General features: G+C 29.4%; 2 protein-coding genes across 4 annotated transcripts; one reads left to right on the plus strand and one right to left on the minus strand.

Annotated features, from left to right (window-relative positions):
* Positions 1-8,596: 8,596 nt before the first annotated feature.
* On the plus strand, positions 8,597-9,691 carry LOC114423879. Its single transcript, XM_028390792.1, has one exon. The coding sequence runs from the start codon at positions 8,710-8,712 to the stop codon at positions 9,562-9,564; it is 855 nt and encodes a 284-aa protein (XP_028246593.1). The 5' UTR covers positions 8,597-8,709; the 3' UTR covers positions 9,565-9,691.
* Positions 9,692-11,480: 1,789 nt separating this feature from the next.
* LOC114423888 (adenine phosphoribosyltransferase 3-like) lies at positions 11,481-17,260 on the minus strand. Of its 3 annotated transcripts, none has more exons than XM_028390807.1 (6): positions 17,036-17,260; positions 16,710-16,820; positions 14,618-14,710; positions 13,911-13,988; positions 12,197-12,255; positions 11,481-11,737 (listed from the first exon to the last, which is right to left on the minus strand). In XM_028390807.1, exons 1-6 carry the CDS (start codon positions 17,115-17,117, stop codon positions 11,678-11,680), a joined length of 483 nt encoding a protein of 160 aa, XP_028246608.1. In that variant the 5' UTR covers positions 17,118-17,260; the 3' UTR covers positions 11,481-11,677. The 3 variants fall into 3 exon arrangements, 2 of the variants coding, with proteins under 2 accessions (XP_028246608.1, XP_028246603.1); XM_028390802.1 differs by having other exon boundaries at positions 13,839-13,988; positions 17,036-17,252; XR_003668952.1 differs by having other exon boundaries at positions 11,671-11,737; positions 13,801-13,988; positions 17,036-17,254.
* Between the last annotated feature and the right edge of the window lie 2,876 nt (positions 17,261-20,136).

Here is a 20,136-nt window from a genome sequence, read left to right on the forward strand (position 1 = left end):
ACCCTAATATTTTCTCAATCTTTTCTACTATTAATAGTGCCGTAAACTTTTTATTTCACAGAATTTTTTTTAAATTGTTTTAATTTACGTAGTTTGTGTGTAAACAAAATCTGAAGGGATTTTTTTTTCTTCTCTCGAGTGACCTAGTGATTTATTGAGTGAATCGATTTTAGTGTCTCACTAACTTATATTACTTCCACTTTTATATATATATAATACTTTTTCAATTAATTCATATCCTTTAAAAAATTGATTTAGTTGATCATATTAAATTTATTAAATATTTATATTATTTATTTAAAATTATCCTTCATTTCTTTCTGTCAACTTAATTACTTTTCAACAATAAGTGATTAATGTTTCAAGTGAGAATGTTGAATTAATTAAGGTTGCTAGACTTTTAGAAGATTATCTTATAAAAGAGACAAGTAATAAAGTAAAAAGCATCTTATAATATATAAGAAATAAGATAATGTTCTAACTAAATAGATATTTAATAAACATACACTTAATATCTTCTAACAAACTACTTGAGCCCATCATTATTGAATGCATTGATTTACAAATGTTCCAAAACAAGTATCAAACTCGGAGGCAATGTACCAGGGATATTATAATATTTTTCTTTATCATGAGATTATCTATTAATTTTATTTTATTGATGATTAATTATTGCTAGTATAAAAATACTTGTAATTCAAATCTATCAACTTTATAATAATCTTTTAAGTGGATTCTATTTGCAACCTAGCATGTCATTGATATCTAGTTCGGTAGTATTAGAGATATTTTTTTTCTACCTTATTATAATTTTTATATTAATTATGAATTTTAAACAGTGTTTAACAATAATATACTGATATTTTACACTATGACATATAATCATATGTCATGATATAATTTTTAAGATAATTTTATAAAAATTAATAAACTTATTATAAATAATAATTTATGATTTGATGATAATATAAAATTATTTTATATTATTATTGTATAACATTTTCTTATCTTTTTAGTGTATTACAATTTTATATTTAAATATTTATTTCTTGAAAATTTTAATTATATAAAAATATAAAATATATGATGTACTTACAAACTAAGACTAAAATTCTAGTACTAATAATAATATAATAGGTTATGAACTGTTGCAATGGGTCCTAATTAACACTTAGCATTTACATGCGCGTTCAAGTAAAGCACTCTCGGTGAAGATTTGTATTTGTATTTTTTTTGACGGAAGACTTGTATTTCTAATCCATCTCTTTAAGAAGGAAAAACAATAATGATGACCTTCTGTATGAATTCATGGATCCGAAAATCACTCCTTCATCATCGAATACTTCGAATAATCTGCCCCTCCGAACATGGATCATTTATATTTTACCACTTATTTATGTTTCTAATGATTGATAATCATTTTAATCCACAACATATATGAATATTTAATTTATTTGAACAATAATGCTATGACTTCATTTCATCCATCAGCTTATCCTCCCAATCGTCTCTTCGTATATTTTTTTGTCAGAGGTCGTGGCTTTGTTTTGCTTAGCTCCCCCATTTTTCTTTGCTGGGCTTGATAACCCATTTATCCACAAAACTTAAATAAGCGTTAATAAGTGAGATTAGATTATTTTTCCAAAACAATATAAAACAAATGTTACCTTTTATGTTGATATGGATAACGGTTTATGTATTGAAAGTGTACAAATTTTATCATTGTTTATACCAAATTTTTTATCATTGTTAAATAATCAGAAATTGTTCTATAAGATAAGTTTATTAACTTATACAAAAAATTATCTTAAAAATTATACTACAAAGTTATTACATAGAATTGATTCCAAGAAAATGCGAGTTTTAAATAATGTGATTTTTATTTAAATAGCATGTTAAAAAATTGTTTTTAACGGATAATATTGTTTGAAAACTTACTATTAGAATTTACTTTAGGTACATAATTACCAAAAAGCATTGAATCTGACTAAGTATATATGAAACCAACAACAACATGACTGAGTAAATACATGAAATAAAACAAAAAATATGACTCACGTTAATGTTGATGCAAAAGTTACTTATAACTTTAGTGAGACTTAAGCTTGAAATTTGAAATCACGTTTTTAACATAATGTCAAATCAAAAAATTGTTGGTTTTTTGGCTCTATTTCTATGTAGAGTAAATGTACAAATGAGAAGACTCGTATGTCTCACTTATTTAAGTGGAAAGAGGTTAGAGAGTGAGATACAATGAGAGGGATAGAAGGAGAGGAATAATCATTGTGATTTTTGCATACCCACTAGAAAGTGTTTTTCGGATTACAATTGCAATGAATTAAGGTACAAGAGAACTTGATATTACACTTTAACCAAAAATCTTAAGACTCAGGTTTATGGATCTTTTATTCACTTATATGGTTATGGTGCTCAACTACTTCTCCATTTTTACTCAATGTGGGACTTTACCTTACATTTATACTCCAACAAAAATTACGTTTGACTCGTACTAGACTTGGCATGTTAAATATAGTCTAAACATATCTATAGTTATCTTGACTTTTGTTTGATTTTATAGAGTTTCAAGTCAAAAGATAAGGTCCATTTAATGCATAGTGAGAATTGAATTTTGTCACCAAGGTTTAAGTGATTTACATGTAAAGTGAAAAATTATATTTTATTAGATGAAACTTATTTGGATGGATGCATTGAAAATTATTTTTGTTTCAACTTTCAAGAAAAATTATTTATTATAGTTGGTGACAATCTTCACTATAAATAGAAAAGAGAATTAGTGGAAAAGAAAAACACATGAAGAGTGTGTGAGAATAAAGATTGTAAAACAAAGTTACTTTGTTGAGAGGAAAGTGTCTTTGTATGAGGGTGTTATCATTTCTTATAACCATTAAGTGAGATACTTGAATTTGTAGAGTAATACACTGTTTATGATGAATTACAATCTTGTAATCATTTTTGTGATAGGAAAATACTTTTGAGACGGTTTTGTAGATGTAGACAAAAAATGTCGAATCAAGTTAAATTTTTGTATTTGTTATTACTTTTACTACGGTATAATCTTTGTTGTGTATTCATGATCCTTCAAAGGTATGAGTAAATTTGTTTGAGAGGACGTTGATTACCCAACAGATTTACATTTTAAAAATATTATTTTTTGGCAAAAGTTAGAGGTAATATTTATTAAAAGATAATTTTGTTTGAATTAAGTAAAATTATCATGAGTGACAAAATTTTGATCTTATAAAATTGAATAAATATTTTTTAAAAAATGAGTTTATATATAGAGACTGAAATAGTGATTATTATGATATAATAAGTGTAAGGAGTAGGGTGGATTTATTATCCAGGCAGTGATGAGTCAATATTAGGAATGGTCTAGGGTTGTTGTGTCTTTAACCTTTTTGTATTTCTTTGTTTGTTTGTTTGCTTTATATGAGTTGACGAGGTTGCTGCAAACTTGCAATGCTTTAAGCCCGTTCGTCCATTACATGAGTTCAGTAAGTTGGTCAGAAAGATGGGTCCTCCCTCTCTCATCTTCAACTTCCGCAGTTAAGAGTTGTTGATTTTGCAAAGTCTGCTTTTGAAGAGGCAATATGATTAACAAACATGATCATGATTCTCCATTTCTTTTGACAAAAGCCATTCTAGATTTGGTTCGCCTTTTTCTGTTAACACACTTTTATTCCACTCTCCCAACCGTCCCAGTTGCAACTGTCACTCCTAATTAAAAACATTACTTTCTCTAATAGTATGTGTATTTGATAGTATTATCATTTTTTATACTATTTATTCAATTACTTATGATAGATTTATTAAAATTTAATTTCGATAATAATTATTTTAAAATCATATAAAATATTCTTTCCGAACTCAATTATTAGCAAACAAAAATTTAAATTTAAACAAATTTTATACCTTATTTATTGATATTATTTTAAAAATATCCTTTAATTAATTGACATTCTATTTCCAGTGATTTTTTATTCTTAATATCAATTTCTAATAAAAAATATTTTAGAAAAAAATTAAATGTGATTAGTGAAATTTATTATCATTAATTAAATTTTTAATTAACACAAATGTTAATTAATTTTGTTTATATTTAAATATAGAGAAAATGTGATTTTTAATTAGTTAATAGAGTAATGTAATAATTTTTTATGTCGTGACTTGTTATGTTATGACTTGTGAATCTATCAGCCCTCAATACACCAAACTTACAAGTACTTTTATTGCTGATTGTAATAACTGTTGTCAAGCATCAATTTTAAACGCTGATGTTTATTACGTGAAATATTAAAATTGAATTTTAAGTTAAAAATATGTAAAGTATTTTTTGGTACAGTAGTGAAAAAAAATACCTACAGTATTAGTAGCATTTAATTTTTCTTGTAAGTCAATTTTTTGTCCCACTGGCAGAAGTGGCCTATCCCAACTCATTGTCTTTTCTCTGTCATTAGTTAAGTCATTTGAATCTCCTCTCAGAAGCTGTAGATATCAATACCGCATGCAATCATTTTGTCAGAAAAAGAAAAGACAATTGATAACTAAATAATATAGGTTATGCTTGGTTTACATTTAGGATGTCCCAAACTTAGTTTTGGGAATAATTTTTGTGATATGTGTAGTTATCTTCAAAAAAATGTTTAACCATTAAAACTTTATATAAAAATTTAATTTTGTAGGAGTAAGTCCTGAGTTATTTTTGAAACATTAAGTTTAACTCAAACTTATATTTATAAACATTAATATACTTTACGGTGATTTTGAACGTAATTTTAATGAATTATTTATTACTAACTCTGTAACAAACGTCCTTTTGAACACGAGAAAGAAAATGGTTAAAAGAGAAATGAACCAAATTACGAAAAAAGAATTATGTTTTAGTATCTTAAGAAAGATACATATTTGGAGGTGGTTGTTGAATACTAGATAGAATACCGAATTTTAAGTTGAGGCACGCCAACATCAACATGTACGCATTTCCCAATGGATTTTGCAGGCGTGACAACAAAGCCTGCCAACATTTCCACCTGCACTCCTTCCAACTTCCCCACTCCATTCCTCATTCTTATTTTTTTAAAATATATATATATTTTTAATCTATTAGATTAAAAATTAAAACTATTTATGATACTGACCAACGTCAATCCAAAAAAAAATTATATATATAAAAAATCAAATATAATTTTTTTATTAAATAAATTATTCTTACACAATAAAATTAAATGTTGTAAGAGTCTTCTTAATAAACATTATGTGAATCTTATGGGTTATTATTTAAGAATATCTTACTACTACGAGTTTGTGACCAATATTAATTATATTATATCTATTCAAACAATAACAAATGTTGTTTTCTACCAAAAATAAACAATAACAAATCTTATTAATTATAATTACTTTGGTATCATTTATTACAAAATAACATTGTCATGTTAATAAATAATGATTAAATTTAAATCTATGTTGTTTTTTATTATTTTGTCCATACACTTCTTTTTGTTCAATAAATGGGTGCGGGTGGGGGTGGGGGGCAAGAATAGTCCCACGCAAAATAACCACATCTGGTGACGTTATTTGATTTGACTGCAGCTTAATTTGGCCTTGATGGCTTGTTAGAATACAGGCGCGAATCCTCGTGTTTCTTAAAAGGATTAATTAAATTTTTAGGCTTTCAAATTTTTTAACGTCTCATTTTTAGTCGCTTAATTTTTTTTTTGTCTATTTTTAGTTTCTCATTTATTTTTATTACTCAATGAGAGATTAAAAATGAACAAAATAAAAATTAATTTTGAATAATAAAAAAAAACAACAGACTAAAAATTTAGAAGAACTTAAAATTTGTAAAGAACTAAAAATTGTCAAAAAAAAATTCAAAGGACTAAAAATTAAAATTTAAAAATTTGGAGACACTGAAAATTTAATTAATCCTGATGAAATTATAGATAAGCTTTGATTATTATCATACGATTGTCTGCTACAAAGGAAACTAGAGGCCATTGTCACAATATTTTACTAACAGAACAGCGACTTGGTAGATAGAGTAGCCCCTGCAGGTAATCAATAAAGTAGTAATAAACAATGCGCAAGTTAGGCATTCCATACATGAATAGCTAAATATGATTATAAGCAACAATGGAAGAGAACTTGTCGTTTTATTAGTTTAAATTTCAGTGCTTTTTTAGATGCTTTCTCCCTCAAAACTCTGCCAGTTTCCATTCTTCTATTCTCCTTCTCCACACCAACTATTCCACTCCAAACTCCCATGACATGTTCTTTTTAAATTTCTATCTATCTACCATCACACTACCTGTTAGTACCTTCTGCATTTTTTTTTATTAAAAAAGTTACCAAATGAAGAGAAGGGAAAACCATGATTGCATTGACGAAACTACCCCGAGTGTCAAAATCGATAATTTAACTTCCTTCCTTTCACTTAGACTTTATAGTCTAGTGTTGTATTGAATATTCAAATTGACGACCCAACAATGCAGCTGAGTAATGGTCGCTTTGATTTCAAGAAGCAACAATGCCACCAAGCATTCTTAGTTAGAAGGCCAAAGCTTTTTTTAGAATATGACTTGATCAGCTAGCTACGTACTCACCACCATCTGAATATGAGTGGGGTTATTGTAAAAAACAAGAAACGCATATGAATTGAACATGGGAAGTGCCAACTAGTGTTCTAAGAAATTTAGTTAAGATTTTTTTTAAAGGCAAAAACTAAAAAATATTTATTAAAAATCCAGTTTAAAAATTGAAAGTAAACTGTTTATAGTGATACTTTTAATACACTTTTTAATAGAAATTTTGATTATTAGTTTCGTAGGATATTGTTAACAAACTTCTTGAATATATAGTCTTATTATTCCTATTCTTTTGGGGGGAGGGGGTGAGAGAACAAGAAGAAGAGAAAAAGATTTAGGTTATATCCGACAAAAGTAACATAAAAGTTAGGTAAAAATGGAAAAAATTAACTAAAACTTTTAAAACAAGTTAATTGTTGAAAGTTAGTTGATCGTAACTGATAGTGATTAAGTTAATTTATTAAATTAGTTCTTCTAATTTTTAATATAAGATACCATTTAAAAGAAATTAATAATATTTTTTATAAATTATTTTATAATTCCTATAAAGTATATTTTTTATTTTCCATTGTTGAATTGCTAAAGCTAAAGATAGTCACATGTGAAAACGAGCAGAGAGTATAGGGAGAGACTGAGCAAAGGAGAGATGAGCGCACAAGCAATCCAAGAGAGTCAAAGCAAGAAAAAAAAGCCAATTTTTCAAAGGTCATTTAAGCTAACTTTTTCTAAAGAAAACTATTATTTCAACTTTTTATATTAAAAAAATCATTTTTAATTTTTTAGAGAATTATTTATTAGTTCAATTTTTATTTTTAAGGAGAAGATAAAATAAACCAAATACTGTTTATTTAAGAACTGGCCACATTAAAAATACATTGATAAATTTTTTAATAAAAAACACCTTTGTTTTTTTAATTCTTTGATAATTACCTTAAAAAATAAAAATACACTTATACCAGTTAACATTTGCTTATTTATTATAGTTTTTAAGCTGACACCCATAAAAGCCACAGGCTACAAGGCTTAGCTTTTTCAGAGTCTTGACTCCCACAATAAATCATAGTAGTCTTCAGTCCTGATGATGCTGACCCATGAAACAAATTGATTTATAATCCTTTCGAATTACCCAAAGGCAAATTATGTATGAAAGCACTTGTTGGATGTCCAACTTTTCTACCACATCCCAAATCAAGCAATCAAAATGCGGCAGTTTTCACTTATAACTCTCAAATTTAGTTTATATTACGCAGGAGTTGATACTTTGTTAAAAATATTTTTTAAATTTATTTATGAATGAGTATTTATATATTCTTTTTTATTTATTTAGAATGAATATTTTTGTATAGACGGTATAGTGTTTATTTATACCAAATTATTTTTATGTATTTGTATTAGGTATACCACTTAAAAAGAATAGAACAATGTTTTTTTTTATCAAGTTTACATAAAAAAACTAGTTTTTGATTTTTAAAATAATTTAAAAATTACAAAATATATCCCTATTATTTTTTTACCTAGCATTTAAATTCATAATACATGGTTTTAAAAAACAATAAATTCAATCGTTTCATTAATTTATTTTTTATAATATTTTAGTTCATTTATATTCCTCCAATTTATTATTTTGATATTTCATATACTTTACAGTGCTGTATTATCTAACAATATTATATAATTCTAATAAAATAGTATGCATGGTATAATTGTCGAATTTTAATATACTATATTAAAAATTAATTTTGAAAATCAAAGTCATTTAGTTTAGAAGTTTGAAATGTTGGATAGTGAATACTGTGGCAGTAGCGAAAATGAGTCTCCTTCTTGAATTACTTACCGCGCGTGGACAGGAATGGATTCACGTTTTTTGTTTTGGGAATTAATGGAATTTGTTGTTTTACGAGGGCACGTGGGTAATTGGAAGAAATTCAGAAGGGCAGAAGCGAGATTTCAAGTAGGGAAGTAAAATCCATTTATTATGGCGCCATGTCTGTTCCACTTCTCCTCTGATTGATTCCAAGAAGAAGAAGATGAGACCCCATTTGTTAGAAGTTGAATAAGATAAGAGTCAGAAATATTATTACTTGTTCTTCTCGTTCAGGTAATGGCGAGTGGGTGGGTTAAGTCATTGCAATGCAAGTCCAGAGCATACCAAGACGTATACCATCCCAGTTCCAGCTGCAGAAACACCGTTCAGAACATCAGAGACGTAGTCGTCGACACAACCAAGCCCAGGCCCAGGCCCAAGACCAAGCCCAAGTCCAAGCCTCTCCAGAAACACCCCAGCTCCAGATACCCTTCATCCGCCGCCAAGCCCGACTTCGAAACCACTATCAACCGCTCCATGAGCGTGACAGCCACCGCCACGCGCCACGCCGACCCTCGCTTCCCTTCTCTCACCGAACTCACCGAGGGCCACCCTTCGCGGAACGTCGTGGAGATTATCTTCCACACCAGCTGGGGGCCAAAGCCCTTCTCGGGCCTGGTCGAGATGATTTTTAAAGTCCACAACGGCCCACGAACCGTCTCCCGCTTCGAGGAGTTTCGCGAGGCCGTCAAGGGTCGGGCCGAAACAGGCCCGGCCCATGACTATGAGGAGAATGTGCGATGCCGTGCGGATGGGAATGAGGTCATGAGGTTTCACTGCTTGGGTCCTACCTCCGGCGGCGCTCCCTACGGCGGCGCTTGCGCATTGTCCTTCCCCGGCGGCAAAGAGGCGGCGATCTGCACATTCTCCGGCAGCGGCGGTGCACATGAAAGCTCCGGCGGAGGCAGGGGCAGAAGGGCCATGCTGGTGTGTCGTGTCATAGCGGGTCGGGTCTCGAAGCAAATCGGGTTTATGGAATCGTTGTTGGATGGGCGAGTTGGGTTCGACTCGGTCAGTGGGGACAAGGGCGAGTTATTAGTGTTTGACTCGCGTGCTGTGTTGCCCTGTTTTCTTATCATTTATAAATTGTAAAAATACCTATTACAGTTTCTCCTCTTAATCTTCTTTTTTATAAACACTTTTTCTTGATTTATTTTCATTTGGGATGTATGTATGTTGCTTGTTGAGGTATTGAACTTAGCCTACTTCTTTTCTTGCATTTATCGACGACGCAATATTTCTTTACATATTTCCGATTTGGCTAATACTTTTCCTGCACTCCATTTTTAGGTGCAGAACGTATTATGAAAAATATTTGTATTTTATTTTCACTTTATCATGTTTGGCTTCAGTTAGAGCGTAAGAGTGAAGTAGTAGGATTATTGATTCGGGAGAATGTTACTTTTATTGGCTAAACATTTTTGCCTAGGCAATACTTTAAATGTTCATGAGAGAGTACTTACATTTGTTGAGAAAATTAAATACTATATGGTTGTAAAAACATGTACTAGTAATTTAGTTACTACCGCTGAAATACAAATGCTTACGAAAAGAACCACTGCCATTTGTTTGCTTCGTCGCTTTCAAGTTGTAAAGTAGAATAATTATTTATTATTTGGTAATAAGTCGTTTTAACTAACTAATTTAATTTCTTCCTCTTTTCGCCGAATTCGTAGCTGTCATTTTTAATTGCGAGATTCAGTTGGAAAAACGGGTTGTCGCTGTTGAAAAATCTTCAATGCGTCAATTCACATTCATGACATGAATCATGAATCGTGATTCGTGAGGTACCCCTTTACCCAGCGAAGCAAATGTTTTCTGGTGGATGAAAAGGAGGAAATACGTCCAAAACTGACTTTGTACCGAAATTGAAGTTATATATTGTTTAAGTTAATTTAGTGAAATCTGACAATGAATACGTCTTTAATTATACATTTTAGAGACAATTAATAATTTTGCTAGCTTCTGTTGAATTGAAGAAATTATTAAGATAGTAGTTGAAAGTTTTATGCTTTGCCTTTCCAGCAAAAAAAGAAATAAAACACAAAAGGCGTTAAATTTCTTTATTAGATTCAAGTCTCTCGTAGACGAAAAATTATTTTTTATACAAGAAATAAAACACAATATGCTACTCCCATGCTACTCACAAAAGAAATAAAACACAATATGCTACTCCCATAAAATATTTTTTATACAAGATACCTTTATTAAAAGTTAAAATATAATTATAGTTATAACTTCATAAGTTTATTTAAGTGAAATAATAAAACTGAATATATTATTAAAATTATATTTTTTTATAACCACGCTAACTAAAACTTCTGATTCATCAATGAAATTCCAAGATATCTCTCAAGTTTCCTCAAGCGGCTAAAAACCCAGATCTTAGTTTAAGGTGACATTTTGGCATAAACTACAATACGCAAAACGACTTGGACCCAAAATGACACCAGGCTAATAGGTAGCAACACCCACGTGTTATAAAATATGAACAAATAGTCAAATTTGTCAATTAAAATCTGATATAATGACAAATTAATTTTAAAAAAATAAAAAATACAAATTTATTTCTTAAATATTAAAAAATATGAAAAATTAATTATATCATTAAATTTATAAAATTATTTTTATTATATAGTAATATTTAAAAACTAATTTAACTATAAATTATATTTTTTTAAAAATCAATTTGACATTAAATTATAAAATTTAAAAATAATAAAAGTAAGATTAATTTATAATTTTTTTTACATATTTAAAGATTAAATTTATATTTTTCAAAAATTAATTTAACATAAAATTCTAAAATTTAAGAATAATTTATCAATAAATTATTTATAACTAAATTTAAATTTTTCATCTTTCATATTTGATTATTTACCTTATAAAATCCTGACAACCAGTTTAGTTGTGAAAATCAATTCAGAAAAAGCTAGGAATGGAAGGTGTTACAGGGCGTTCTGGTGTCCATATTGGTTACCGTCATGCAAAATATCTATAAGTATATCTTGTAGCCAAAGATATAATTTTATTCGAAAAAGAGATGAGAAGATGAGCCCAAAGAGTGGGTCATACAAATGCATTAATTTGATTTGATCGTTCCTACTACAAGCTAGAATTGTAATCAGAATGGGAAAGCACCCACTGAAAGACACATCATCTCCCAAATCTACATCTTAATATTCCTTTGCCCACTTCTTCATAATCATATATCCACATATTCCACCAACACGCACAAGGGCTTCCCGTTCAAACGTTCACGACCCTGTCATGTATTCGCAAAACGTCATTAATATAACAAGCATCACTCCACACACACAAACACTACTAAAAATACCTTGGCTTAATAATACTAGGTGAATAAAAATTAGGAAACACTTTGCAACATATATCAAGGAAGAAAAACCATAGTTCATAGGCAATCGATGAATTAATACACGATTTAAAAAATTAAAATAAAGTACATCAGATATTTGTGTTATCTACAAAATTAAATGGAAATCAAACCTACCATCTCAAAGTAGGCTTGCAGCTAGCAACGAGTAGTCTATGAAAAACAGAAGGTCATATTCAAATGTTGTGTCTATCTCTCTCCAATAGGTGAGTGAGTTCTATCTGATATTTATTAGGAGAGATACTGATACACGATTTGAACATGACCTGACATGTAGTTGAGAGGATCCATCCCCAAACAGAATATTTAGAAAATCCAAAGTATACATACCTTCAATTCTGGTAATTCAATTACACATGCACACTCCACTACTTCTGCTCCCACACGTTCTAAATGACAGCAAGCAAGCAAAGACATCAATATAATCAAAATCCAAAAATGACATAAACAGGGGGGTAATAAAGATATTAAAACTGAGGTATGTTAGCAGAAGTGCGGTTAAAAATGAATCCGTGATCCAAAGAAACAGCTTACTGTGGTCTACGAAGGACCCTCGTTCATGCATATTCATGAGTAATATTCACTAAAAGAACATCACTACTATTTACTTATCCCAGGAAAAAATTTATAATAGTAAATAAAATGAACCAGCAAATAACAAGGAATTCAACCTCTTTAATACAAGAACGATTGGAGTAAAAGCATGAGTCATGAATGTAATGCACACTAAAATTAAACTTATAGTACTATTAAAATACACGCCATAGGTCCTGAAATAATAGCCTACTAATCCAAATTCGCATGCCTGTAGTATACCCTCAGGGAAACTAATCCCTGCTGACAAGAGCTAGACTTGTGAACAAATGAACAGAAAAAGATTTCGGGGCCTGAGCACCCTTCAATAAAAGAGTTGAACAAATTAATGGATCATCCACATATAAAACAATGTCATATTCTGACAGAATAAATATCCATTAATGATACAATAAATGTTCATTTATGACGGGATTTGCTCGGGACTTTCATTTTTTTTCCTTTGTGATCGATTTCAATCTATTACCTAAAATAGAATAAGTCTTTACGACTTACGATTTATTATTTTTTAAATTGAAGTTATACAACTTCAAAGATATATATATATATATAAAATCTTGCGACTTAGAAGTCATAAATTTTTTTTACTTTAAAAGTTTTTTCTTTAGGATTTTTTTTATTTTCTCTTGTTTTGACTTCATTTTTTTAAAATTGTAAATAATTTTATTTATTTAATTATTAAATAAATATAATATAATTTCTACTTTTTATATTTTTCTTTAATTTTTTGATTTTATATTAATATATTATGTTATTTTTAATTTAACAATTACTTTTATTACTAAATTATTAGATGTTGTTAATAATAAATTTTTTTATACAAAATAAATAATATTATTTCATAAAGTATAAATTAATATTAGTAAGAAAATATTTTAATATTTGTTTTAAAATTTAATTTTTTTAAAATTTAAGTATTTAAAATAAAACAAATATTAAAAAAATATATTAAATAACATTATGTTAGTTTTTTTATTTCATTAGCAAAACAAATGAAATTCAATAACGTTATTAAAAAATTATCTAAATTTTAAATATACAAAATATATTAAATAAAATAATATTCAAATAATTAAATAAATAAATGAAAAATTCTAAAAGAAAAACTTTAAAGAAAAAAAAAACAACTTACAACTTTAAAGTTATAAGATTTAAAAAAACAAATTAATTTTAAAGCTATAAGATTTAAAAAAACAAATTAATTTTATGACTTCAGTAAAAAAAAATAAAAATCATAAGAGATGTTATAACTTTTAACTCTATGTTATGACTTATCCTATATTCAATAATAATTTGACATTGAAATCGATCCCAAATGGAAAAAAAAAATAAAAATTCACCTTTTGGTAAAAGTCCCGATTTGCTCATAGGGACTTACCTAACAAGTCCATAGCGGCACAGAGTGTTCCGCCAGTTGCAATCAAATCATCAACCACTAAAGCACGCTCACCAGGTTCAACAGCTCCAACATGCATCTCAAGACAGTCCCTTCCATATTCCAGAATATATTCTTGAGAAATAACTTTTCCTGGCATTGAGGTAAGCTTTTGTTACAAGAAAATAAGAAAAAAGTATGTTGTTACAGTCACTAACAAGTAACAGTTTTAACCAAAGTTTAAACCAACTTGATAAGGCGAGAGTAAGTTATCATTAATACTATTTCATGGTTTATTTATTCAAATTTCAAAATACATAGCGAAAGGCAACAATGAACACTCCAATTAATAGATGAACCAGGAGGGAAAATTACAAGTGCATGAAAAGTAGGAGATAATTGTATTCAAAGACTGCACTTTGTAGTGGGAAAATATCATAATGATTCTCTGTATATCAGGAGGTAACATCACAGATTTAGATAAACAGAAATTGCAAAACTCTAGACTTTGTACCGCCTAGATTTGTAAGGTTGAAACACAAAAAACAAAGACCAATTATCAAGAAATGCTTTCTTAAATACACTGCACATTTGGATATGCTACACAGGTGTGTGGAACCATGAATTGAAGATGAATCAATTGAGGAATGTTAAAATTTTGAGCATTAATGAAAGGTAACCCCTTCTACCGACAACATATGATTCGAAATATTAAAAGAGTGATAAAATCAGTACATTAATGAAAGTATTTTTTTTTTTAAAAAAAAGGTGTCAAATTATACCAGGCAACTTCTTTGGTTTCCTCAATGGTACAAACTTTGCTCCTATAGCCAGCGCAATGGGGGGACCAAAAATAAAACCTCGAGCTTCAATTCCTACACAAGAGAAATTATTTATCAGAACAAAAGATTATGGACAGTAATAATACATGTCCTACTGCAGTCTGTAGATGACATGTAGTTCAACACCATGAAGGAACCGTTTATTAGTGATAGTGTGCTACTACTTGCTACGAAAAGAAAGGGTAAAATGAAATAAACCTTTCTACTTTTTACCATTCCTGTTTGTAATTTACTTCCAAGTGGTTTGAGGGAATTTTAAATATTAGTGCCATCATCTACATAATTTGTCATTAAACAATATGATTTTTTTTAAATGATACATAATGCATAGGGACTGTAACCACCATGCATGTAAGAAATTGACCAAAAAAAACTAATGTAAACCCGACAGTGCCACTAATAAGGATATATAAATAAAAGTGAATGAGAAGAAACAAACAAGTGGATGTAGATTAAAAATTAGTAATAGGCGGGAGACCAAAACATGTTGGCATAAGACATAGGTTGCCTATGATAGAACTAACTAAAGCCATGTCTAGTAAAAGAAAATGCAAGCTTAATCATCAAGCTTACAACTTCAACCCTCCCTCCCCCACACACATAAAAAAAAAAAGAACAGTGGAGGGACTCATCAGAAATACCCTATCCTCGTATAGATGTAAACAGAGAACCAGACGCCGAAAAGTCCAAAAATGGCAACAGATTTAAAATGTTATAATGCCAATTGGCAAAGGACCTATCAATCAGTAGCAAATCAGCAATAATGCCGATTGGTAATACAGGTTAATTATTATACACAAGGACAAATTCTACATCTCATACTGGACTCTATAATTGAAGAGAAGCTTCCTGGGAAAGTCTCACAAAAGATATTATATATATATATATATATATATATATATATATATATATATATATATATATATATATCGGCAAAAAAACCCAAATAAGCACACGCAGACAAATCCTAATGCACATGCAAAAAGACAAGTCACACCCAACCCGATTGTGTTATGTTTCATTTTCTAATCATACATAAAGAACTAAAACCGGTGCAAAGGACCTACCAGCAATTCACATCTAAATTTAACCTTAAATTGTACAAGTGTAAAATGGGGCCTCTAATCTAACATCTGTTTAATGGACAGGGAAACAAAAAAAAAATACTGTATGCATTACAAGTTACAACAACATCCAAAATACCAAATTAGACAGAACTCATCTCATGATAGCTCCAGTTTCATGGCTTCCATGCCATATCCTCCGCAACATATCACACTAAACCCTCCAGCATATCCCGTCATGTCGAGGGGAATAAGGTTAAAAGCAGAAAAAAGCTACAAAAAGACGACACACACAGAGAGATGGTATAAAAGCAAAAAAAACAAGCACGATGCACAGTGTATAGTACAAAACTAGTAGTAGTAGCTCGTCCCCTTGCAGCTACTAGTGACATTTAAGTTTCACCAGGAGTTTAGTAACTTGGAAAGGAACAAGATAGTGACACAGGAATGGCCAAAAAAGTAAATAAATAAAAACAACAGTGAAATGGAGGAACCCACAAATCATAGAGAGAAAAAAAAAAGGGAAAACGGGAGGAGTTGAAACATGCGTCATGCGGGTCCACTTTGCACAAATTGGAAGCGATCACCAATGGTGGTACTGTTCCATGCAAATTGGATCCAGGCACATGTCCACGAACAAGAGAACTTGAGATTTCAGAATGGCAATCAATGGTACAACCCACTAACAAGGCCACACAGTCAAACCAAAAATCACTCCCAAAACCCACAGTGACTTCCATTCCATAGTGTCCTTTAAAAAGACAACCAGAAATTTATGTAATATAGAGTATTACTGCATACTCTCCCCAACTTTCTCGTCACCGTGGACCCCACCACCTTCTTCAAGCTAACAACACAGTAACATTCATAAAAAAAAAAATCAACTTGTTCAATGTTCATATCCTTTTTATTGTTATGCTAGAAAAAAAACAGCAACAGTAACGGTTTTTTCCTTAGTGTTTTTTTACCTGCAACAACAGAAATGTTTTTGCCCTTGTACCGCTCCACGAACAAATCTATTGTGTCCTTAAATGCTTTGGGATCAAGCAATAGAGTAGTAATGTCTAGGAACATAAGACCTGCCGTTGCAAAAAATAAAATAAAAAACATTAGCTACCAAGCTAAAGTGAAAATGAAAAAAAAAGAAAAAGAAACCTCCGAAGAAGACTTTCTGGAAATTGGAAACGGAAGTCAAACAAAACATGAATTCAAAGCCTCGCGGGTTGGTTTCTTAGTCTAAAAACAAAACATTAAAGAAAACAGAAGATTAAAAGGGAAAGGGAGAAAAAGGAACCGGATTTGGGGAAATTGGGGACGACACGAATCTTAGTTTTGATGCCATGAAGACGGGGATCCTGGTCTTTGTAAGCCGACATTGTATAAATAAGTGGGAAAGTGAGTTTGAGTACGGTTCAGAGAGAAGAAGATGAAGAATGGGAAAGGAAGCAATAAAAGAAAGAGAAGAACAACAATGAGAGGTGAAGATATCACTGTCTGCACGATATTTATAGAGAGAGAGAGTAGTAGTAGTATATGGAAAGAGTCTGGGTGTTCGTTAACACGGGTTAAACTAAAAACCTTATTATAAAATTCTTTCATTTTACTCCTCTTTATTTTTTTCTCATTATATCTATCTATTTCTAAATTATTTTCATATTTCCCCAATCCACCAAAAATAAAATAGATATTTAGTACTAGTAGTATTACCCTACTATAAAAGTTACAAATTTTTTGAACGTTTGTCGAGAGAAATAATGAGTTCGTAAAAAAATCATTTATAAAATTTTAAGTTTGTGTGTGGATTTATAATTTTGATATCACACTAATACACTATTAGCAATTCACAATTAAAAATACAAAACCAATGATACACAATTCTTCCTTCAATTTCTTACAAGGCAAAATTTATTGAAAGAATGTATAAGGCCTCCAAGCCTTTTACATTTTAATGGAATTCACAGATAATCCTAAGCACATGGATTTATATGGTCTCGTAGATTAATACAAATAATAAATATGCTAGTTAATTCAACAAATTTTAGGCGATCGAAGAGAACTAAGACATATTGATCTTGAATCAAATCCATCCATTTTTTACACTATTTCATTATCATGTAGCCACAAAGGACCACACTCCACACAACGGAGAGCACAAAATTAGCCAAACACATTCTATTTTCTTACCCCCTCACCAAGCCCGGTGTTGTAGAAAAATCATTCCATAGCATTAGAAGGTAAAGCAATATGAAAAGAAGCCAAAAGTAAGAGAAGACCAGTCCTGGTATGCAAACTTGAACATAAATAACAAATGCTAATGGTTCATGTTCGTTATACAAAGGCTACACTAAAGGCGTTATAATGGAACAAAATTAAGATTTCACATTATTAAAAGGACAAAACAAAACGAGTTTTAATTTTTAAATTCTCATATTATCTTTATTTAAATATACTACTATTATTCTTGAGAGGCTAATGATTATGATAAATTTTACAATGATAAAATATTTATTTTATAGTGTAAAAACTTTGTTCCTTCAACTACACCCTAAATTCGGGAACAGAAAATTGGAGTTCAGTGATGAAATAGATCATGCTTCATTTTCTTTTATCATGTTCAATTTTTATATTTACAAACTAAATAATAAAACAATTTCTCCTTTCACTTCACTTCTCTCCATTCCATCTTTACCATCAACCCAAACATACCCTAAAACGAAGAAAAACGTAAAAACTTCTTATTTGACTGTGTCGTGTGCAAAGATATGAAACTAAACACACACGTCTATAACAACATCAACCCAGACCACGGTACTGATATTTCCTTGTCTCCCATGTACGCTACATAGCCTACATTAACATTAACACTTTCAAGCTAATGTGAGAAAATTATTCTGCGAATGCATACAGGAAAATTGTTATCACATATATATCGGGTCTTTTCTATATATTCATAAAAATTATATTATATACAAATTTAAAGCATTTTAAACAAAACTATATAGTGTATGACAAAATTATTAATTTTCAGAAAGAAAAAAAACACAAACTTATAATTACAAGTAACAAAAGGGGACATCTACATTTTATATAAAAAAACTAAAAGTCGTTAAAAATATTCAATGCTTTTTTCTTCTTAAAATGGTGCGAACACTACTAAATACTACAAGTATAAAGAGTTTTCTTTATCAAAAAATTAAAATAGACTTTTCATGTTAAAGAAAAACTTAAATATCCCTTTGTTCCTATTTTAGGGTGTTTATTTTATTCCTTTAACTTCTTCTTTTTTTGGTCCTAATCCTATAAAGATTTAAATTTTTTGGTTTGAGTCTATGTTGTCAAATAACGTTAACGAATGATATATCAACAACAATTCATTGACTTATCATGATATTTAGAGAGTCCAAAAAACAATCATGTATAATTTTTTTAAATTACTCAACAACAAATTTGTTTATCAACCCTTTTGAATTGATAACAATTTAAAAACACAAATTACTTTAAAATATTATACATGATTATCTTATCAATTTTTATTTATTGATGTAACAAGTTAAGAAGTCGACTACTAATGTTGTTGGTGATAAGTCATCATTTAACACTTAACAACAGGAACTAAGATAACAAATTTTTTTTTAAATCACTAAAATCAAAACAAAATCTTTGAAGAACTAAAATAAAAAAAAAATATTTTACATGAACAAAAGATTATTTAAACCTAAAAGAAAAATAAAAGTTTATTACATTTAAAAACAATACTTATAGTAGTTCATTTTTATTTGGTTGTTAATTTTAAATATTCTTTTAGTCTCTCAAAATTTAGGATAAATTTATTTCCTTTCATCCTTTAAATTTAAAATTAATCATTGTATAGTCCATGTATTTTTCTTTAAAAATAAATTTTTTTAGTCCCTCTCCCATGCTTATGATTTCACTTACTAAGCTAACGAATTATAAGTTGCTTACAAGAAAACTTACTAATATAATTTTGCATTATTATCATCAAACACTCTATCACGTGTGTTTTTCTTTGTAAGTACCTGATGACAACATTTGGGTAAAGGAATATTAGATTAAAATGAGTTTTTTTTTTAATTATAAGAACATGAAAAAGTTAATTTTAAATTTAGAAGACAAAAAATAAAATTATTTTAAATTTAAAAGACTAAAAATATATTTAAATCTTATATATAAAACACAAATATTAAACTTTATCTTGTCTTATATGGGCACTAAATGACAAGTATTTTGACTGGCATTGGTGCCCTATCCAGCCAGGCATGGGAGCACTTGAAACAAAGGCAAGAAAGAAAATCTAGTACAATTTATTATACATCTCTAGCACTGTCTACACAATCTGTGACTACCCCATCTCAATATTTGTGTATCAGGGGTAGC

Source organism: Glycine soja, chromosome 1 (genome assembly GCF_004193775.1).
Source record: "Glycine soja cultivar W05 chromosome 1, ASM419377v2, whole genome shotgun sequence".
Classification (NCBI taxonomy): domain Eukaryota; kingdom Viridiplantae; phylum Streptophyta; class Magnoliopsida; order Fabales; family Fabaceae; genus Glycine; species Glycine soja.